The sequence below is a fragment of the Moschus berezovskii genome, chromosome 10, assembly GCF_049115385.1.
Source record: "Moschus berezovskii isolate FMDL1 chromosome 10, NW_MosBer_1.0, whole genome shotgun sequence".
NCBI classification, from domain to species: domain Eukaryota; kingdom Metazoa; phylum Chordata; class Mammalia; order Artiodactyla; family Moschidae; genus Moschus; species Moschus berezovskii.
In genome coordinates this window covers 78,065,752-78,088,435 of record NC_142469.1, presented here as the reverse complement: position 1 = coordinate 78,088,435, position 22,684 = coordinate 78,065,752, and the positions used below count along the sequence as shown (strand labels likewise).

Genomic DNA, 22,684 nt, shown 5'->3' with positions numbered 1-22,684 from the left:
TTCCAGGATAAAGAGCCTCCATTTCAGCCTAATCATTTTTGGCAGTGTTTCTATCCCTAATACACAAAATATGGCTACAGTTCATAGTCACATCTTCATTTTTAAGCACCATTTGAACAAAATATCTTACTAGGCATTAGGGAAAGTACATAAGAAGAGTGTTTCCTACCTTCAAGAAACTCTTACTCAAGTATGCAATTTATAAGCTAATATGGGCAGCACAAATGGGCAACCAGAAGGAAGGACAGGGAAAGAAGAATGATTATCTGACCTCTTTGCTCAAAGACCTAAATTGTAACTGAAAACAAACAAACAAAGGACCCAAAGTCAAAGGGTTTTCAAGGAAAAGACCAAGATTTTCAAAATACTTATTTTGTTTCTCAGGCAAAACAACAACAGAGTAATTCTATAGAAATAAAGTGAACATACTGTGTTAAATATCCAGTATGTTAGTACAGAGCAAAAGTTTCTTGTTTGGGAAATACTGTTTAGAATAAAAGCTCCAAATGACCACAACCAATGCTCTTAACTTAACACGCACGTTATCTATGGAAGTACAAAGCCAGTTGAGAGCTGAAGCCAAGAACAGAAGTCTGAACAGACATAAACTCCCACTGGGCAGAACAGTTTTCTATAATCTTTTTAAATAATCTTCAGACCAGCTTCTATGCATCCCTTAGGAATAGGACCCTAATAAAGTCCATGGCCTATGAAAGCTATTTATAAAACTTTTCTGAGAAGGTTACACAAATATATTGTCTCAAGCACGGTGTAACAAAAAGTTATAACCTACTCCTTAGAGGATATCCAAGTTTTTAACAGATCTTGAAGCTATCTTTATGTAGGTTAGGGATTTGCAAGGAAAAAGTAGTCTGATTATACTTCTTATATGTATTCAAATCTGCTGTGATAATTCTTTATCATCATAATAACCACCATCATTTATCTTCTAGACACTAAACTAAGCACTTTACATATATTTTCTCAGTTAATCTTCATACACACACGTACACACAGAACTATGAAACAGTAATATTATTTCTATTTTAGAGAAGAAGAATGGGGATTTAAATAAACTAAATGACTTTTCTAGCATCTCATAATAACTAACCAGTGAAACCAGGATTCACACCCAAGCCTCCACCCCAACCACTGACCATAAAGCCAGCATGGGCTGAGCAATCACTGTGTGTGTGTGTGTGCATGTGTGTGTGTGCGCGCGTGCGTGCGCGCTCACTGCAATACCCTTATCAAGTGGATTGGTATGGACACTATAACAACCTATACTAACCAATCTGATGCTCAGACATCAGCCTTACAAAAACACCAAAAACCTGTCAAATCCCATTTTTAAATTCTTCATGTGTCAAAAGGGATGAAAATTAGTACCAGTGTCTTTGTTTACAATTATTTAATGGGGAGACCCAGCATATTGAAAAAGAAATGTGGAATGGGTTTTAAAATCAGATATTCCCTCCCTACCAAGTATAGGCTCAGTGGTAAAGAATCCGTCTGCCAATGCAGGAGACAAAGGTTCGATCCCTGGGTCAGAAAGAAATCCTGAAGGAAGAAATGGCAATTCATTCCAGTATTCTGGACTGAGAAATATAATGGACAGAGGAGTCTGGTGGGCTACAGTCCCTGCGGTTGCAAAGAGTCAGACACGTGGAAGTATGTGTCTGGAAGTATGGAAGCCAGGATAAACCTCTGACCGCATTAGGATTAAATGTCTATGGTTTTCATTTATTCAAATTCACACTTAAGTCATTATTTCTGAAAAAAAAATCCTGCCAGTGATATTAGCTACCAAGTGGTAAACTAGATTTCAAGTTCACCTGCTGAATCCATAAATGCTACATTTATGCATTTGTTAACCCAAGATTTTAATGGAAAAAATGAACATATTAATAAAATGTTCTATTTAGAACACACAAGACAAATTTATGCCATTAAGGAAGGTTTGCTTTCTCAAAATGGGGCCAGGGTGGGGGAAAGGCAAGCACTACCCAAAGCAGAGTATATGCAGACTTGAGGAAATTAAAAATGAAAAGTCAGTGAAAATGAGCAACAGAAATCCGTATTTCAGAGGTAAGGTTTTTGGGAAATATCTCCTAAATGAAACTTCAAAGAATATAGAATTTTTAAATGAAAGTTGAGGCTGGAATGCAACTCACCAATGTAAAATAAGCCTTTGAATCTTTTATTTGCTAACCAGAGTAAAGACCTAACATAAGTAGCAAGAAAATTTCTCAATTTCGGGCCTCATTTTCTCCACTTTTTCTTAAAACCAATTCATGGTAATTCACCATGGTTAAATTTCCTGCAAGAAGCTAAGAAAGCATAAAAGTTCTTTACACACATGCAAATTTATGTATATGGATAGAGAGATATAGATACTGATATATATGTATTTTGGAAAGATCCAGTTGCACACTGCAGGCTTGTATTCCCTGGAAGCTTCCCCCTCAAGGAAAGCAAACTGGATACTAAATAGAAGCTGAGGTCTTAAGATCTTGAGTTCCATAGATTTACCAATCTAATCTTTTCTCTCCTGTACTAATATTGCAACAAAACAGACGGTAATAGTTCAGATGCATATATGTAATTTTTTTGACCTGAGCTCTGGGTTCCTTATTCCTTATTATTAAGATCACTTTAGAAATTTGAGAAGAAATAAGGAAGATGAGTCTACTGTTCTTAGAAAATTACGACTCCAAAGGAAAAAAAAAATAGAGATTAGAAATCCCCTAGCTGGGGATTAGGCATGTACAGCTTAGTTAGGCATGTACAGCTTTCTAAAACCCATAAAAATCTCAACATCTGACCCATTTCATTTTTACAAGGGAAGGGGCGATTGCTCTGGAAAATATGCGTAAAAATCCACAGCATTCAGAGGCATTAAACAGTTTTATTTCACATTTGTTTCCTGTGTATCCTGCTTGATAGACACACTGCAGCACCTGCTGCTGTAAGTCTGCTCTTCCTCAGCTCCCAGGCTTCTCAGTTCAGAAAGCACTGGTTTGTGCAGCTTTTCCAACAGCTGAGGTCATGCTGCCCTCTTCTGGTCACTGCACAGAATGTCCTGAAATGACCCTCGAAAGGAATGCAAAGTGGAGAACTAGAGATTGTTGGCTGGTTTATAAAGTGTTTTTCCGCAAGTAAATTAAAACCAATTTTATTCAAGATGGTGACTCTATAATAATTTTAAATTTGGTATGTTTTAGATAGAAGCTATTCCTGAGAAGTTTTGAAGTCTTTATCTAAACGTTAAATTGATAGCTCTGATTTTTTTGAATATTGTTTTCATATTACCTAAATTTTAATGATCTACTTTGTACTATGTTTACATAAATAAAACATTTTTAAAATATTAAAAATAACAATCATGTATGGTAAGCTGTAATATTGGGGGTGGGAGGAGACGGGGACGACAGAGAATGAGATGGCTGGATGGCATCACCGACTCGATGGACATGAGTTTGAGTGAACTCCGGGAGTTGGTGATGGACAGGGAGGCCTGGCGTGCTGTGATTCATGGGGTTGCAAAGAGTCGGACACGACTGAGCGACTGAACTGAATATTGGCTAAGGCATTCTATTTCTCTCCAATGAATCCAAATTTAGAAACACTCAATGGGAAGCAAGGAAGTGGAAGACAAAAGCTAACAACAACAGAAATTATACTGGAATTTCACCAAAGCACAAATACAAGAAAATAAAGGCACTTTTCAAAAGGTTCTTTTTGTCTCTAATTTTCAGAATCTGAAAACATATCCACTAGAATTCCATATCTCAAAAAAATAGTTTTTCTTCTGCTCTTGTTATCACTACAAATCAATAACTGGCATGTTAATGCAATTGTTTCTCCAAATTTTTGTGGACAGGAGCTGCATGTTAGTCTAGCATGAGAATCCATGTCTTACACTCATTCATCTTAAAGAGATCTTTAAAAAGCAGGTTCTTCTCTGCAAACATTAGCAACATTCTGTCAACACTATGGAATGGATACCTAATCCTGGATTATTTTTTAAAAGTTCAATTCCCCTAGCAATCAATTATAGATAGCAATATTCCTGTATTTATAACTGCTTCCAAAAATTACATTAATTTTTTACTTTATTTGATGGCAAGGTAAAGAACTAGCTGTTCAGTGCAGTTCAGTCGCTCAGTCGTGTCCAACTCTCCGCGACCCCATGAATCACAGCACGCCAGGCCTCCCTGTCCATCACCAACTCCCGGAGTTCACTCAAACTCATGTCCACCGAGTCGGTGATGCCATCCAGCCATCTCATTCTCTGTCGTCCCCTTCTCCTCCTGCCCCCAATCCCTCCTAGCATCAGACTCTTTCCCAGTGAATCAACTCGTCGCATGAGGTGGCCAAAGTATTGCAGTTTCAGCTTTAGCATCAGTCCTTCCAATGAACACCCAGGACTGATCTCCTTTAGAATGGACTGGTTGGATCTCCTTGCAGTCCAAGGGACTCTCAAGAGTCTTCTCCAGCACCACAGTTCAAAAGCATCAATTCTTCGGCGATTTCACCTTCAGGCAGGTTCTGTTCACATCACTCATTTCTGGACAAATGGCTCCCCACGTCTTTCCTTCTCTTTAAAGGCACATCCTTGAATCTGCTAGTTCACCTGTGTATTAAGGGCCCAACAAGGATTCTGTTGTTAAGTCCCTAATTCAGGAGACTCCATTGTCCTACATCACTGCTGGTGACCTAAATTAAAGGGAACAAGTGCAGATCAGGAAAATACTGCACAAACTCAAAGTGCACAGTGCAAATGATGGCCTGAGGGAGATGGTGCTTATACATATTGGCTTTGTAAAAGACATTCTTCCACATCAGTACACACCTCCATGGAAGCTAACAAATTGCCCTTATTAGCTTATTTTTCAGGCACTAAAAAGCATTAATGGACTCATAGTATGTTTATGGTCCTCATCCCTGATATTCTTCATCAATACACCCGTATCAATTTACAAAGTATATTCCTTCCACATACATTAAATAGAGAATATTTTAATCTTCAACAAAATGACAATTCCTGTCATCAGTTTAGCCACATGTCCAAAGGCTTCTTGGAGCATAACCTGGGATATGGGGCTCTGTCCTCTCAGATAGAAAATGAGGGAACCAAATGAGACCATATTCAGGTCTTTCCAACTGAAAAAATTCAGGTTCTAACTGCAAGTGGGGTCTGCAATGGGAGACCTCAGACCTAAATTCCCAGCTCAGTTCTCTCTGGTCAAGACAGAGCGTCTTCTCCAGAAATACAGGAGGAAAGTAGCAAGGCCACATTTTGTTCAGCATACACAGTTACTTATAGAAAATAACACAGCCAGTAATAACTCTAGAGAATAATTTACCATCAGTTCAGTTCAGTTCAGTCGCTCAGTCGGGTCCGACTCTTTGTGACCTCATGAATCGCAGCACGCCAGGCCTCCCTGTCCATCACCAGCTCCTGGAGTTCACTCAAATTCATGTCCATCGAGTTGGTTATGCCATCCAGCCATCTCATCCTCTGTTGTCCCTGTCTCCTCCTGCCCCCAGTCCCTCCCAGCATCAGTCTTTTCCAATGAGTCAACTCTTCGCATGAGGTGGCCAAAGTGTTGGAGTTTCAGCTTTAGCGTCAGTCCTTCCAATGAACACCCAGGACTGATCTCCTTTAGGATAGACTGGTTGGATATCCTTGCAGTCCAAGGGACTCTCAAGAGTCTTCTCCAACAACACAGTTCAAAAGCATCAATTCTTCGGTGCTCAGCTTTCTTCACAGTCCAACTCTCACATCCATACATGACCACGGGAAAAACCACAGCCTTGACTAGACGGACCTTTGTTTGCAAAGTAATGTCTCTGCTTTTTAATATGCTATCTAGATTGGTCACAACTTTCCTTGCAAGGAGTAAGCATCTTTTAATTTCATGGCTGCAATCACCATCTGCAGTGATCTTGGAACCCCCCAAAATAAAGTCTGACACTGTTTCCACTGTTTCCCTCTCTATTTCCCATGAAGTGATGGGACCAGATGTCATGATGTTAGTTTTCTGAATGTTGAGCTTTAAGCCGACTTTTTCACTCTCCTCTTTAATTTACCATAGTCACCATTAATGATTATTTTAGATGATCATATTAAAGAATATCACTTGTGCCATTAAGTAGAAGACTTTGTCTACTTCCCTAAATTTTGTATCATTTAGAAATAAGCTGAGAGGTAATCATGATAGATATTATAGAATATAATGTTTTTTTACACTAAATGATTCATCTTACATAGAATCCAGAACCCAGAATTACATAAGAACCCCTTCCTGGTAGACCCTCTTCAAAGGTCTAAAATCAAACATGAAGCAGTTTGGGAACTGCCTAGGACAGCAAAATGTCGAGATAAAAGAAATGTCTGTATTTCTTTTCACAGTTGTTTAACTTTCATTATCAAAGTACCAAAGCAGAAATCAAGGAATCATAGAAATATAGGAGTAAAGGAACAGTTTACATGCTGTTCCACTCAATGTGACATAGGGGTTTTGTTTTTGTTACATGTTTATATGTTGGAGAAATTTTCCTTTGGTTATTTTCCTGTTTAGATAAAGCAATAAATAAGACTTTGCATCTCTTATCCAAACTGATTGGTAATTGCCAAATGTGAATGCCTTACTAGGAAGGGTTGAAATGTATAGGTAGAGCAAAATATTTTAGTTTGCTGCTGAGAAAAAAATTTCAGCACGTAAGTACAAGTCTGGGGACTGGCAATGATTAAAGCACACAGATACCATTTCAGTTGAGACTCACAAGGGAAAATAACTACTGGGGCAGTGCCCAATGCAATAGAAGCATGACTGGTCAGCTAATATGCAACTAAATTATATTTATTTTCAACTAATGATTTCTAATGTTGTGAATGCTGACCTTCTAATATCAAAGATGAATGTTGACATTCTCTAACTGAAGAAAATAATGTGTAGAATAAATAAATCTTTTTAACTATTTCAAAATAAGCTGAATACGCATCTCCCTCTCTCCGTCTTCCCCTCATCTCCCTCCTTCCGTCTCTCTTCCCGTCTCCTCCACCCGCCCATCACTCCTTTCCAGTCTTGTCTTTCTCTGCCTTCTTCTCTCCTGCATCCCTCAGAAATACAGCTTGCTTTAAAAATGTTACCTTCACTTGCCACAAATAATCTGTAATCTTACTTGAAAATGGAGAGTCCTGAGATTCATCCAACAGGCAGGTTTCTGCTTCATTAAAGAAACTGTTGTTGTCCACTGTTCTACTAGCCTGATAGAAGAAAGGTCCTCGGCAGTTTTACCAAAACACAGAAAGTTCTTTGAAGAGAAGCTCATTTCTTACCCTGTCTTATTTTTCAGTTCAGTTCAGTCGCTCAGTCGTGTCCGACTCTCCGCGACCCCATGAATCACAGCACGCCAGGCCTCCCTGTCCATCACCGACTCCCGGAGTTCACTCAAACTCATGTCCAGAGTCGGTGATGCCATCCAGCCATCTCATTCTCTGTCATCCCTTTCTCCTCCTGCCCCCAACCTTTCCCAGCATCAGAGTCTTTTCCAGTGAGTCAACTCGTCGCATGAGGTGGCCAAAGTATTGCAATTTCAGCTTTAGCATCAGTCCTTCCAATGAACACCCAGGATTGATCTCCTTTAGAATGGACTGGTTGGATCTCCTTGCAATCCAAGGGACTCTCAAGAGTCTTCTCCAACACCACAGTTCAAAAGTTTCAATTCTTCGGCGATCAGCTTTCTTCACAGTCCAACTCTCACATCCACACATGACCACGGGAAAAACCATAGCCTTGACTAGACGGACCTTTGTTGGCAAAGTAATGTCTCTGCTTTTTAATATACTATCTAGGTTGGTCATAACTTTCCTTCTAAGGAGTAAGCGTCTTTTAATTTCATGGCTGCAATCAGCATCTGCAGTGATTTTGGAGCTTAAAAAAATAAAGTCTGACACTGTTTCCACTGTTTTTCCATCTATTTCCCATGAAGTGATAGGACCAGATGCCATGATCTTTGTTTTCTGAATGTTGAGCTTCAAGCCAAACTTTTCACTCTTACTACCACCCAAAAGGATAGTTTCAAACTGTAACTGAATGTTAGCTAAAGCTCCATCTGACCTGCAGGCTATTAGCAAGACTCCACAGGGCAGCAGCACAAGCTGGGACCCTTTGAATGAGCCTCACTTTACACAGCAACACTAGGCAGGCGATAATAAAGGTAATAACAAGTTTTATGCCTTGACCAGTTATTTAAAAATCGAAAAAAAAATCTCAGTTTCCTCTCCACATAGGGCTTTGAACTTTGCTTCTGCACGTTAACATCATCTGCATTATCATTTTCATATTTTCTTGAAAATAAAATTTCTAGACTCTCTACATGACAGAAATCTGGAATCAAATTTTGAACTGGATTATTTTATTTCAAAATGCAGCTTGTGGATGGGGGTAGAAAAAGTTTTATTTCTTCTTTAAAATTATACATGCATACTCCCTACTAAAAATAATGGCCTAACTGTATCGCTTTATGATCCACGTGTGGGTAGGTACCTCCCAGAAAGACACAACACACACCATTTAGCCACACATCTGCTGACCCCTGGAACTCACTAAAGTATATCCAAGTATCAAATCTAAAAGAGAAGACAGAATTTTTAATTTGCAGTGTTTTGTATGTTAATACTTTATTTTCCCCTTATAGATCTCATATTTACTTTTTTATGTGCATTTTGCTCCTTTTAACCTGGTGTCAGCCCTGCAAAATATCATAAGCCTTTGACCCCATATTTCTCTAACAAGCCAACCAGGTTCAAATGGTATTTTTACATCTGTTTGTAAATCTTAGTTGGGAACAGTTGAGAGAAGGAAAAATAAAGGCATTACTACGTTTGTGTAAGGTTTAACTCACATCAGTTGTACAATACTGTGCTGTTGGCATGTGTCTCAATAAATAGGCTTCAAAAAGAAATTACTGCAGTGCAAAAATACTTTCCCTGAACTCACATGCTTTTTACTGTTCCCGGGTCTCATAATAGCTTTTAAAATTATTTTTTCAGACTCTTAGATCCATGTACCCCATATTGTGATAGGATATGTTTCTCTGCCCTGCTCCCTAGAGGAGAGTTGGAGACAGGGGAGGTTCAGACAATTTGGCACCATCCTAGTCTAGAAGAGGGCCAACTTGGAGTCATTCTGGTGCCAGAAAAAAAAAAAACATAAGAAATTTAAGTGTCAAAAATGGTTGAGAAATTTAAGCCTATGAAGAGAACCCTCAAATTAACTAAATTGGCAGTTCATATCTACTCATCCAACAGAAAATATTTGAGTGCCTATCACACCAAGCACTATTCTAGGCACCAGAGATACAGCTCAGAACAAAGTCAGTGCTTCCTTGGAGCTATACTGTGGGTTATAATTCAGAGTACAGCTGTGGCTTTGCTGCTTTCGAAATTATGCCCATTTTTCAGAATAGGCCTGCTCTGAAACCTTTTGGCTTTCAGGTGGCTTCAGATAAATTCTTGGTATAGTGGCAGAGAAAGAGGCTTAATAAGAATACATAATCAAAAAAAAAAGAATATATAATCGACTATCACAGAGCAAAACCTCTTCCTCGAGTTTCTTAGTTGTAGTTAGTCACCACTATTGACTTCCCCAGCTAGGGAGTGTGGATTCTGCAATATCAAGACAAAAAGCAAGCGCAACCAGAAATGTACTAAAGCCCAACAATTTTCCAGGGGTGGGAGAAGAATCTTCTTCTACCGGGAGCTTGCAGCATAGTCTATGCTTATCTTCACACGGATAGGTCGCTCTGACACTAGCTTCTTACCGCCCTCTGCTGGCCAGGTCTAAATTCAGTCTTTTAAACCAGTCCTGATGCATCCAAGTGCTATTTTTACTGTTGGACAAACCACGTGTTCACAAACCATAAAAAACTGTTAAAGCTTTATATTAATGCTATTTAAAATTAACCCTAAGAATATCTTGTACCATTCTCACTTCAAGAATTTTTTCTTACTAAAAATGCAATGCACATTAAAGCAAAAAAAAAAAAAAAAAGCAAAAGAAGCAAAACACCCACCTTTCCAGAAACAACCATTAAAACCTTGATGTATAATTCTTTCTTCTGCAGGGATGTGCCCTTATATTCCTTTCTTAATTTTTACAAAATGTGGTCTTACTGTGCATTTTCTGAATATTGCTTAAAAATATACTGACAAATGCCCTTCCATTCTGTCCTTATAGCACTGTAAAATCCCACTAATGTACCCTTTATCATCAGAAAATGCAAGATTAACAGAATCTTCCAGGTTGGCGGAGCCACAGAATAACCACCAGTCTTTGTTTCACAATCCAGTTTAGCTCCTTAACAGTAAATTTGAGGCTCAGCTTCTACGTACAAGAACACTTTGGTTTCTTCTCCTGTTCACTCCCTTCCCAAAGCCAATGTGCCACTGAAAACAAACTAGGAATGTATGTGGTGAAGGCAGTCACCGAACATAACACTCTTAAGGAAGCTACACTTCATACAAACTAGGAGAGAGCTTAGAAAACTGTCCATTTCAGTGCAGGTCTTAAAAACTCAGGGTAACCCACCTCCCTCATTTCTAAGTCTCTTCAAGCAAAACCCAGGTTGCAATGCAAATCTAATCAGCTGACTGTGACTCGGCCTTGTAGGTTTTAGATAAAAAGCTAAAGTATCTCACACATGATAAAGCATTAATTTAGGTGTGCTTATGCCATCTGAGGGGCTTCCCTGGTGGCTCAGAGGTTAAAGCGTCTGCCTCCAATGCGGGAGACCCGGGTTCGATCCCTGGGTCGGGAAGATCCCCTGGAGAAGGAAACGGTAACCCACTCCAGTATTCTTGCCTGGAGAATCCCATGGACGGAGAAGCCTGGTAGGCTACAGTCCACGGGGTCGCAAAGAGTCGGACACGACTGAGCGACTGAACAGAACAGAACAGATGCCATCTGAAGTGTAAGCCTTGCTTTTTAAAAAGGGTTCAAATTTTTGCCGAGAGCAACAGCACCACCAGTCCTTCTGAACACTGATGTATTATTTCTGTAGCCCAAACTCTAATCACCCCCTGGGAAATTCATCTTCAACTTTGATCCCCAACTACCCCTCTTCCCCCAGCACCTGGCCACCTGCAATGACTCAAGACTTCTTTCAACAGGTTCTCACTGGGAGGTTGGGAAGGTGTGGTTGCCTTTTGGGCACCTCTACAGCCCAGCCATGACACCTCCATTGCTCTTGTGGATTGAGCTTCAAGAGGACCCCAGCTGGGACAATGCCCTATCCCTCTGTGCCATCATCCTGCCCCATCCTCAGCCTGGAATGAAGGCCAAGATCTTATTTCCACCCCTTGGTTAAATACCCTCTCTTCCCACTATCAATCAAGTGTCCGGTGCATTCAAATCTTGCTTGTGCCTAACATTTTCCTTGAGCCCAACTCTTTGTACACTCATCTATAAAGAAAATTAAAAAAGCAAATTCAAGCACCATATTAACGGTTAGGTTAGTCTTCAGTAAGACTAACAGGTATTTCCATGTTTCCAGGTTTTGTAACACCTCTGCCTATATAGTGGTTTCAATGCCTGAAGAGGTCTCAGCCTGATACAGCATTTTTACAGTTTTTCTATGGATGTCCTGGTTGTTCTTTGGTAAGAATTTGAAGTGGCTTACCAAAAATACACATACTAGAAATTTTAATAAAATCAGGACCACACAAAAAAATAGGAACAGCAAAAAAAACTGCCATGGAGGTTTTCTTGCAGCTCAAATGAACTGGGAGTCTCACTGTCCCTGGGAGAAAAAAAACAGTACCGTGTAATGGACTGGCCAGAATTCCTTTGGTAATGCCAATTATTTTCCCCAGTAAAGACACCTGCTTCTGCCCTGACATTTTAGGATGGATGAGTTCCCTCATATAAACCTGGACTTCCCTGGTGGTTTAGATGGTAAAAGTGTCTGTCTGGAATGCAGGAGACCCAGGTTCGATCCCTGGGTCGGGAAGATCCCCTGGAGAAGGAAATGGCAGCCCACTCCAGTACTCTTGCCTAGAAAATCCCACGGACAGAGGAGCCTGGTGGGCTACAGTCTATGGGGTCACACTCAGACACATCTGAGCGACTTCACTTTCATATACAAGTCACAACCAGAAATCACAACTATAATTCTTAGAGCTGGGTTTTGAAGGATGCACCTCAGGAGAGGTAAAACAGGTCATGAAGAACGTCAGTCCACTGCAACTGAGCAGTGCAGATCCAACACTGGGGCCACTGAAACCTGGTCTATGGGCTGTGAAACAAGGTAGGAGCAGAGGACACTCAAGGGCTCTAGCTTGGGGAACACAGGCTAGCTAACTACTTAGTGCAGAGCCTAGTAAAGCTACTCAGTCTGGATCAATAGGCCTTTCTCTCAAAAGTCACTCAGTCCCAGCTCTACAACCCCATAGACTAGCCTGCCTTGCTCAGACTATGGAACTCTCCAGGCAAGACTACTAGAGTGGGTAGCCATTCTCTTCTCCAGGGAAGCTTCCCAATACAGAGATCAAACCCAGGTCTCCCACAATGCAGGTGGATTCTTTACAGCTAAGCCACCAGGGAAGACCCTTGTGAAGTGGAAGTGAAGTCGCTCAGTCGTGCCATCGCTCTTTCTGACCCCATGGACTGTAGCCTACCAGACTCCTCAGTTCATGGAATTTTCCAGGCAAGAGTACCAGAGTGGGTTGCCATTTCCTTCTCCAGGGGATCTTCCTGACCCAGGGTTGAAACCCTGGTCTCCCGCATTGCAGGCAGACGCTTTACCATCTGAGCCACCAGGGAAGCACTTGAGTCCTGTCCAACTCTGCAACCCCATTTACTGCAGCTCACCAGAATTCTCTGTCCATCATCTCTTGGTGTTTGCTCAAACTCATGTCCCTTAAGCAAGGGCTTTGTGCCATCATCCTGCCCCATGATGGACAGGTCCATGGGACTGCAGTCAGACACAACTGAATGAGAGTAACAAAGGTCAAACAAAGCCTTCCTGGCACTAATTTTGAGAAGGGCCCAGTGAGTCAATACGAAAATGCACATTACAGTAATTCAATTTTTCCTAGCCTGAATTACACTAATTCCCATAAAAGATCAAACAGAAATATGGTTTTCCTACTACATAAACACACTCAAACAGCACCAAATACAGTACAGAGAATCTATTACGACATATAAAGAAACAATTAAAAGCAATTACTTTTCCCATGTGCCCTGTCACTGCACATTTAGACTGGTAAACTAAGAAACTCAAAGTACCCCATTTGGTTATCTATGAGGGAATTTCATATTCCTACAGTCTCAACTTGACTCAGGCTTCAAGTACACAGCTCACCATTCCCTCTCCCTGAGAATTTTGGGGACTTGAGTACATGAAAGCACATGCTTCTGTGACTGAAATTCAAATAAGAAACCCTGACCTGCCCTAATGGGCTTATACAAAAACACACCTGGACTACATGTACCTTCTAGAGCCCCACAGCCTAAATCCAATCCAGTCCCCTTTGAATTTTGCTGATTTGTCCAGTTCACTTTACTAGGCTATAGGTTGGCTTGTCAGTCATAAATAGCCACCCAAGAAAACCCTGACCATCACCAAGCCTATCTTCTCTTGGGCTCTTCTACTTGCCAACTGAAATTACTTACTGGTCCGGAAAAATGCTTTCACTTAGAAACCAGGACAAACAGCATGCATCCAGTTATTTTGCAATGAATCTTTTGTCCTTCATTAACATGCTTTAATTTTACTGCCCCAAATAAAAAGCCAGAGATGGAAAACAAAACTTAGTTTTTTATTTCATCATTTCTTGCATTTGAAGTACTCCTCGATGACATCCTTGGCCTGAGATTCTTTGCCATAGTCCTAAAAAAACAAATTTGATTTTACTAAAATATACAAACTCCCAAGTTGTTAGCACTAGTTACAGTGAAGCTTTACAAAAAACAATAGCACATCTTATGAAGTACTTCCCACCATTAAAATGCCTTGTAGCCATTTTCAGGGACCTTAATGACTTCAATGTCTTTAAGGCTCGTAACATGGCTTTCCTATTGCCAGCATTTTCTAAATTTCTGCAGAAACACATTCAGGTACGCAGATTCTTTGGCTGGCTTAATTATGGCTTATTTCCTTTTACTGTAAGACTTTCTACATCTGTTGAGAATTACACGTTTGCTTTTAAGTGACTTTTGACTTATTACAGGGTTAATTCATTACTGACCAGGGGATTTTTGCTGAAACTAACACCTGTGGCCTGGCCAAAAATTGTTATTTCATTTAAACTTTCAGGACTATCACATTCAATATTTATATCTGATACAACTGTATTATCCAGCACCATGAGTTTCATTTTCACTTTCTATATCAGAATCAATCACTAAGATGTTTTTGCTTGTTTTCAATCTGCCTGTGATGTGGGAGACCCGGGTTTGATCCCTGGGTCAGGTTTGATCCCAGGTAATGACCTAGGTCATTACCCCTGAAAGGGAATGGCTAGCCACTCCAGTATTCTTGCCTGGAGAATTCCATGGACAGAGCCGCCTGGTGGGCGATAGTCCATGGGGTCACAAAGAGTCAGATATGACTGCATGACTAACACACTAAAAAACAATCATCTCTGACACTAATGTTACTTGGACATAAGATATCTACATAAAACTCATCCAAAAATTCACACAAAATTCCACGTTGTGTCATTTCTGACAATTTTACGGTAACACGTTTGTGTTGTAATATACACAAAGATGGGACAGAAATCTAACCACAAAATGTTAACAGTCATACTTTGTATAATGAACCCTCAATCACTTTAAGCTCTAAAAGTTCTGCATGGTAATGTAACTAGTATCACTTCTCCAGACAGACATTAATACATATCCCATGTTAAGCATGGTTACCCAGTACAACATTTAGCCCAGACATAAATATCAACTTACCTTAACCACCACACAACTGCAACCAACCACTTTACGGGGTTTTCCCTCTCTGTCAATTTTACAGAGGCCTACCCATTCCCCTAGTTTCTTGTTGTCATCAACCTATTAGGGGGAATAATAACAGAAATAAATCACCACACTAGCAGGCACTAGTGCTACTGACAATACATTAGATGAAAGGTGGCTATAGTCAGATAGGGTGACTTGGCAGTTTCCTCACCGCGGTTCAGTAGAGGGAGCCAGTTGTCATCATGTACAGCCCGAAGAAACCTATCAATACCCTACGTAGCTTATTCTGTATAACATAAAACTAGCATTTAAATCTTCAGGAATAAAAATGCTTCCCTAACTAGCTTTAGCACAGCCCACAAATGCCAAGTCTGTGATGCTTTTCAGACCTGCAGAAAAGAGTTCTTTACAAACTTTCTCTGGTATTATAAAAATCATAATGGGTAGCCTTTATATGGACACAGGTCTGCAACTGGCCTTATTTATAGTAAGCTAATTTCGCTTTCACAAAAGAAAAATCCAACTTACCTTAATCAGGTTGATTTGATGCTCAGCACAAAGGGCCTCCACCAACTTGACATACATAGGCTCATCACAGTTGGATGCAAGCACACATAGATGGGCTTGGCGCCTGAAATGCAAAATCCAATAGAAGCTAAAATTCGGATCTAAATTCACCTGCTGTCTGTAAGAGAATTATCTTTGCACTGGATAAACTGGCAAAAAACCTAACCAGGCATTGAAGAACACAACTTCAGTTTGACGTAGCTGCCAGAAGGCATATTATTCCTCTACTTCTATCGATCTATAGAAGTACCTAATCTTCAATAACTTGTAAAACTCATAATTTCACATACAGCAACTGTTTAACTGTTACCTGTTACAGGGCCCAATCTAATATTGCACAGTATCTTCCTGCAGAATAGTAAAGGAGATTCTATCAGCTTTCCAAGAAGGGCTGGTTCCACTGGGCAATTTAACTCAAATGAACAGATTTAAATTCACTCAGCTTAGACCTTAATTTTGTCTTTAAACCTTAACAGCTGTTTTGCCAAGATAACCAGCCCAAAGACCTGAGTAAATTTACAAGTATTTCTCATCCACGTTGACCTCTACAGCTACTGCTCTTACAAACTTCATGCTAAATCCGAATGTTTTTGCCACAGTAATTTAGTGGTTTAAGTCTCCAAAGTTCCAAATGAAGGTTCCCATCTATTCCCGAACTAACAGTGAGATTAGCCCCCAAACCTACAGGTTTGTCAGACTATGAGATTTCACTCATAGAAGGAGTGAAGGGGTATCCGACAACTTAAGTCATCATTCAAACACTGTAGTTTTACTTCAATAATCAAACGTTCATCCCCATTCAAAACCCACACACGCAGCGGGCCATTAGAGTTCTGAGCTGATACCTTTTCCTATGTTTCCTGTAGAACGGATGTCATTCAGAACTTTTGCGCTAACACCATGAACTTCACGCTTTCTTCCCTCGGCTGCAGTTTTGCTCCGGTTCCAACACCCCACAGTATTGAGACTGATACACGTACTTGTCTAAAGCTTTCGCAGCTTCGCGAATTCCACGTGCTAAGCCATCGTGGATGAGGGCGGTCTTCAGCACCTCTTGCAGAGCAGTATTAACGTCCATTACACCTCCAGCAGCGATGCTAAAAAACAAAAATTTTAAGTTTTTTAAAGTGGTAGATTCTCGCCCACCATCTAACGCCTTGGACTCGGCAGTCATCAGCAAGATAGGCCAGGTTCGCTTACGGCTCCACGGCACACCTAGAAACCACGCTATCGGGTCCAGGCCCACGCTTTGCCCGCCCCACCACCCAGCCCTGGGCTCACCCTTCCTCGGCCATGGCGGTGGGTTACGGGTGGAGCCGAATCTTGAATGCACTGCAAAACAAACAGCAATAAAGTAGTTAAAGAAACGATCCCGATTAGCCCCAGATACTCAATTCCACTCCAAATAAAATGCAGCCACGCTACATAACCAACACCCTTAGTTTCCCTTACTCACCCCGAGCCTCCGCCTCCGCGCGGCTCCGCGGCGGCAGGGAAAGAGAACGAGTGCGCCCGCATGACGGTATTTAAGGGTTTCCCAGGACCCCTGGGAGCATGCGCACTTCCTTCTATGGAAGAGCTGGCTCTGGCAATGCCGGGCCTGGGGAATTTCTGTTTCCGGATTGAGGCGGTCCTGAGACAGGACTCCTACTAACTTTCTGACTCTGGTTGGCCGGTCATTGGCTCGCGGACCAGGCAGTAACGCGGGCAGCTTCTGAACGTCATTTCCCGCCAGAGGCGCGGCCTGCGGAGGCCCAGAGAGCTTCTTCTACGGAGCGCGAGAAGGGCCAGGCTCTCGTGTCCTCGCGATCTTGTAAAGCTCTGGGAGCCCAGGCAGCCCAGGCTGAGGCGGAAAACTAACTTTAACCCTTACTACGCCGTAATTGTAATTTCCTGTCGACCCCGCTAACTGGGCCTCCCTGAGCGGCACACGCGCTCCCTTCGTTTCTAAGTCACTCTGAATGCTCGTGAATTTGTCCATCTGTGGGTGATCGCGCGCGTGCTTGTGTGTCTATGTGTTTTCCTGAAACGACAGCCAACACATTTTCGCTACTTCTGAAGCACATCGCAAATTCCACTTTCCTGATCACTGTTAAGTGAAACCCCTGGCCAGCCTAGTGATTGGTTACGTTTCCTAATGTAGTTGGTTCTAAAAGAAGTTTTGGTTTGGGGGGTTTTGTTTTTAGGGTTTGGATTTTTGTTTGTTTTTTTAAAACGCTAAATTGCCCCGTGGATTCGTAATCCCGCCCCAATCGGGATTTAGCAGGTGCATTTGAAACACAGTGTACCAAACATAGAGACAGGGTCTGTGAATACAGAGAAGAAAACGTAGTCTTTGAGAAATCCGGCGTTAATTTCGCCTTCCAGGACTGGCGGAGTTAGTGGAATCTTCTCTGAGAAGTCAGTTTTAACTTCGACTTTCTCGGAAAGCAATATTCTGAATTTTGCATCGACTGACCATTCCCCCACCAGCATTTCCAACACTAATGAAATACATGAAATACAGCCTGATGTCATCAGTACACTCCTTTTTCTTGTGTTCTAACTTCCTCTTCTGACAAGTAGCCAAGACAGCAATTATTAAGCTTTTGATAGGTGCTAGCACCTGTGCATCCAGCGAACAACGAAGAGCAACAGATAACTGAGTACTGTGAAAAAGAACCAAAGATGAGTAACATGTTCAGAGAGTGAGGTACAGTTAGCCAGAATAGTAATATACTGGAATTGTAACCCTTGTTCAGTATTAACTGTCAAGCTTTTGTTGTATTAATGTTGAACCTACTTATTTCCATCCATGCTGCTGCTGCTAAGTCACTTCAGTCGTGTCCGACTCTGTGTGACCCCATAGAAGGAAGCCCACCAGGGTCCCCCGTCCCTGGGATTCTCCAGGCAAGAACACTGGAGTGGGTTGCCATTTCCTTCTCCAATGTGTGAAAGTGAAAAGTGAAAGTGAAGTCGCTCAGTCGTGTCCGACCCTTAGCGACCCCACAGACTGCAGCCTACCAGGCTCCTCCATTCATGGGATTTTTCTAGGCAAGAGTACTGGAGTGGCTTGCTATTGCCTTCTCCGATATAGTCACTAGCTGTCCATAGCTCATCCTAAAAAGTTGTTCACTTATTCACTTAACTATTGAGCTTTTTTTTGAGGGGGGGCAGTTTATAAAGATGATTATATTTATTCCTGCTGCTCTCATGTTTGTGGTGAGATTAAGATTTGAGCCAAAGTTGATAACACCTGAAGGCCTCAGGGGAGTTAATAGCTAGAGTCATTCTCATACTGGCAGATTATAACGCTTAAATAATGTACACAAATATATGTCTGAAATACCTATGAAAAATAAATTCTAAAGTTTGTGTGTTTTAGAAGCGTTAATGATAATAGGTAATTTTGTTTAGATGTCAGTTTATGTACTATTGATTATATTTTCTCCCTTAAGTATCATCGAAACTTCATGTGGTAGTGGTGGTGTTAGCCCTTTTAATAGGGAAAGAAATTTAGGCTTAAGGAGTTGCCCAAGCTACACAGCTAGTAAATGTGGAAACTGGTATTTGAGCCCAACTGACTTCAAAGATGATGCTTCTAACCCTTCAGCCATTTGGATGATTGCCCAAATGTGGGAGGGAGATCAAGATTTCAAAGATAACTCTTGACATTTCACATTTGGCAATGATACCACTGGTTCTACCTTCATCATGTAAAAAGTCACATAAACAGAGAAAGGGAATATTGCAGTGTCAGGCAGAAAAAGAGTCAGCAGTAGAAATTGGAGTTTCTGAATCGTCTAAGTGTAGATGTACTAGTTTGCTAGGGCTGCCATAACAAAATATGGCAAACTGGTAGCTTAAACAACAAAGTTATTTTCTCATAGTTTTGAAGACAGGAAGTTTGAAATCAAGGTATTTGCAGGACTGGTAACCACTAAGGGGGGAAATCTGTTTCATGCATTTCTCTTAACTTCTGAGGTTTGCCAGGAAACTTGATATTTCTTCGTTTGTGACAGCGTAACTCCAGTCTTCACAAGATGTTCTCCCTGTGTGCATATCTGTCTCTGTGTCCAAATTAGTTATATATAGAATAATTCTATTTCCAAATAAGATCTTGATATGGGGTGCTGGGATTGGGACTTTGACCTATATATTTGAATTTGTGCAGACACAATGCAGCCCGTGACAGATGTGAAAAGAGAAGGGGATGAAGAACTGTTTAAATGATAGGAAAGATCTTTGTGTTGAACTGAAAAAAAGCTTTACTTGGAAGACCAAAGGTGAGAACAGAAGCTAAACCAGTGCACAGGAAAGATTTTATATCATGGAGTGGTGGGGCCTAGTGGAGCTGAGTTCAAATTCCGGCTAACTCTGTGGCCTTTGGCAAATGGCTTACTTTTCTGAGTCAGTAAAGTGGTGATACTACTAGACTATTATGAGGAGTAAAAAGAGATAATTGTTAGAAGTGTTCACCACTGCCTGTGAGGTAGTAGCTGTTGTTCAGTCTCAGTCATGTTCGACTCTTTGTAACCCCACGGACTGCAGCACGCCAGGCTTCCCTGTCCATCACCATCTCCCAGGACTGGCTCAAACTCATGTCCATTGAATCGGTGATGCCCTCCAACCATCTCATCCTCTGTCGTCCCCTTCTCCTCCTACCCTCAATCTTTCCCAGCATCAGAGTCTTTTCCAATGGGTCAGTTCTTCACATCAGGTGACTGAAGTATTGGAGCTTCAGTTTCAGCATCAGTCCTTTCAGTGAGTATTCAGGGTTGATTTCCCTCAGGATTGACTGGTTTGATCATCTTGCTGTCCAAGGGACTGTCAAGAGTCTTCTCCAGTGACATAGTTACTTACCTTATAAATAACTTCACAGGAGAATACATGGAAAGGTTTTTTTGTTAATTTTTTATTAGAAAACTGAAATTTACGATGTGTTTATATCACTCACTGAGTACACGGCATTTAAAAACAACATCATTACAGAAAGGTAACAAAAAATACAAAGTCTGAAAACCTACGGGATATGGAAAACATTATCCACTGAGGCCTTAAATGTAGTAGACTTTACATAAAAAGGAAAAGCAATGAGTATACAAGTATACAGCCAGTTTAAGAAGTTAGCAAAATAAACAGAATAATCATAAAGAAAAGAAAGCAACTAATACATACCAGGTATTAATGTAATAAAAATAAAGATAAAATTGAGAGGCTCAATTTAACCTTTCTCCTGTCCTAAAGCATCTAGAATTTAGTACAGTGACTTCCATATTGGAGTCACGAAACCAGTGTGCACTAAATGAATTCATGGAATGAAATAAGATCAAAGAAGCATCTGGGTAGTCAGCACACCAAAAAGAAAGCCATGTTGACATCTACTGTGACAAATTAATGCCTGTTGTGAGCTAGTTGGAGGCTTTGGAAATCCCAGAAAACCACTTTTAATTTGAAAATGTTTAAATGTTTCCACTTTGGGGAGTAGAAATAAATATAATGGATGGAAATGGAAGCTAAAAACATGAAAACAACTCAAAACTATTATCCTGCTGAAGCTGCAGAACATAGGTCTAGCCTCAGCTTATATAGCATATAATTTTAAACATATTGAAGAAAAATAATTTAGCTGAAAAATAACTGTAGCAGAATCCAATTATATCAAAGGATGAATCAAAGGAGAAAGCAGTTGGTGAGAGGAAACAGCATAAAAAAGAATAAAATAGATGAATGAGAGTAGAGTGGAATAGATTAATGAAGTCTCTAAGCAGCAGTTTGTAAAAATAATGTGTAAGTTTTCTGAAGTCTTCCTAGAAATGTTTGCTCAGCCCTTGTTTTTCTTGCTACCAGATGCTACCCAGAGCTGTCTAGGTGCTGTGACGGCTCACCACAGGCCTGGTTCAGGATTGGTAGGAACGAAACAATTAGAGGCAATACTTAATGTTCATGAATAAACTAGTTATAAACCAGCAACACGGGCAATTTATAGACCAAGTAAACAGTGGCTAATGGAGCAAACCATACATTTTTTTAAAAAATATTTAATTGGAGGCTAATTACTTTACAGTATTGTATTGGTTTTGCCATACATTGAAACCCTACATTAACGTTAAATTTATTCACTTGGCCAACAAGGAGGACCTGGGTGTGCAAAATTTCAGCTCCCAATACTGCTTCCTGTAGACCAGCGCTGCTGTTATCTGTGTAACTTTTTTTTTTTTAATGAGTCCTGATGCTCTAAGGTGTACTCAACAACTGCAGTTTTTATTGAAGAATCATTGGAATGAAGGGGCAGGGAGGGGGCGGCTTCCCTGATGACTCAGACAGTAAAGAGTAAAGAATCTGCCTGCAATGCGAGAGACCTGAGTTCGATTTCTGGGTTGGGAAGATCCCCTGGAGGAGGGTATGGCAACCCACTCCAGTATTCTTGCCTGGAGAATCCCCGTGGACAGAGGAGCCTGGTGGGCTACAGTCCATGGGGTTGCAAAGACTCTGACACGACTGAGCAACTAAGCACACACATTAAAGGGGAAAAAAAAGTCCTTCTTACACAACCGTTTTAATCCCAACAAAGAAGTTAAAAAGGAAGACTGGTAGTTAAGAATTCTTCATATAGATGCCACTCTATATATACTATTTTCTAACTCTGTAGGCTTGGTCAAAGTACTTCTAGTCTCTGGGTCTCAAAAGTGCTTCGGCTGTAAAAAGAAGTAGAGAATTGATGAGATGCTCTTAGGCACGTGGTTTGGACATTCTATGTCATCCTTTAAACACTAATTTTAACTTTTGGTAAATGCTGAGCATCTGTGTGGTCTGCCATAGTCATTTTGCAATATTGTATGACTCCAGACACATGACAGTTAGCTGTAGTTGCTGTCAGCTTCCCTCCCATGTCTCCAGATTACAAATGGTTTCTTTATTTGTAAATGACAGCTCTTCCTTTTTTATATTAGGACAAGTAAGCATGTTCAGTATAGAAAAATTGGATAGTTCAATTCAGTTCAGTTCAGTCACTCAGTCGTGTCTGACTCTCTGCAAAATTGGATAATATTGTATCAATTACAGTTCACTGCATGCAACAGAGTAACCTATTGTTTACATAAATCACCCCCTCCCACCCACCCCCTCCCCGGGCTGCTCCGAAATGAATA

At 40.8% G+C, this 22,684-nt stretch overlaps 1 protein-coding gene and 3 non-coding genes across 4 annotated transcripts; all 4 read right to left on the bottom strand.

The window, feature by feature from the left end:
• Positions 1–13,813: 13,813 nt before the first annotated feature.
• On the bottom strand, positions 13,814–17,066 carry RPS12 (ribosomal protein S12). The gene is made up of 6 exons (XM_055433585.2): positions 17,011–17,066; positions 16,836–16,886; positions 16,535–16,651; positions 15,516–15,618; positions 14,979–15,080; positions 13,814–13,905 (listed from the first exon to the last, which is right to left on the bottom strand). The coding sequence occupies exons 2-6, from the start codon at positions 16,847–16,849 to the stop codon at positions 13,843–13,845; spliced, it is 399 nt and encodes a 132-aa protein (XP_055289560.1). The 5' UTR covers positions 16,850–16,886; positions 17,011–17,066; the 3' UTR covers positions 13,814–13,842.
• On the bottom strand, positions 14,027–14,156 carry LOC129561347 (small nucleolar RNA SNORA33). Its single transcript, XR_008686972.2, has one exon. It is a non-coding gene; the product is annotated as a small nucleolar RNA SNORA33 (small nucleolar RNA).
• On the bottom strand, positions 15,162–15,238 carry LOC129561348 (small nucleolar RNA SNORD100). The gene has a single exon (XR_008686973.2). It is a non-coding gene; the product is annotated as a small nucleolar RNA SNORD100 (small nucleolar RNA).
• LOC129561386 (small nucleolar RNA SNORD101) lies at positions 16,242–16,314 on the bottom strand. The gene has a single exon (XR_008686998.1). It is a non-coding gene; the product is annotated as a small nucleolar RNA SNORD101 (small nucleolar RNA).
• Positions 17,067–22,684: the final 5,618 nt, after the last annotated feature.

Excerpts from the sequence above, each read along its gene's own strand:
- RPS12 (XM_055433585.2), bottom strand. Across the intron at positions 15,081-15,515 it reads ATCAAATCAACCTGATTAAG|GTTGATGACAACAAGAAACT; the intron begins GTAAGTTGGATT and ends TCCCCCTAATAG. Across the intron at positions 13,906-14,978 it reads GCAGTTGTGTGGTGGTTAAG|GACTATGGCAAAGAATCTCA; the intron begins GTAAGTTGATAT and ends TTGTTTTTTTAG.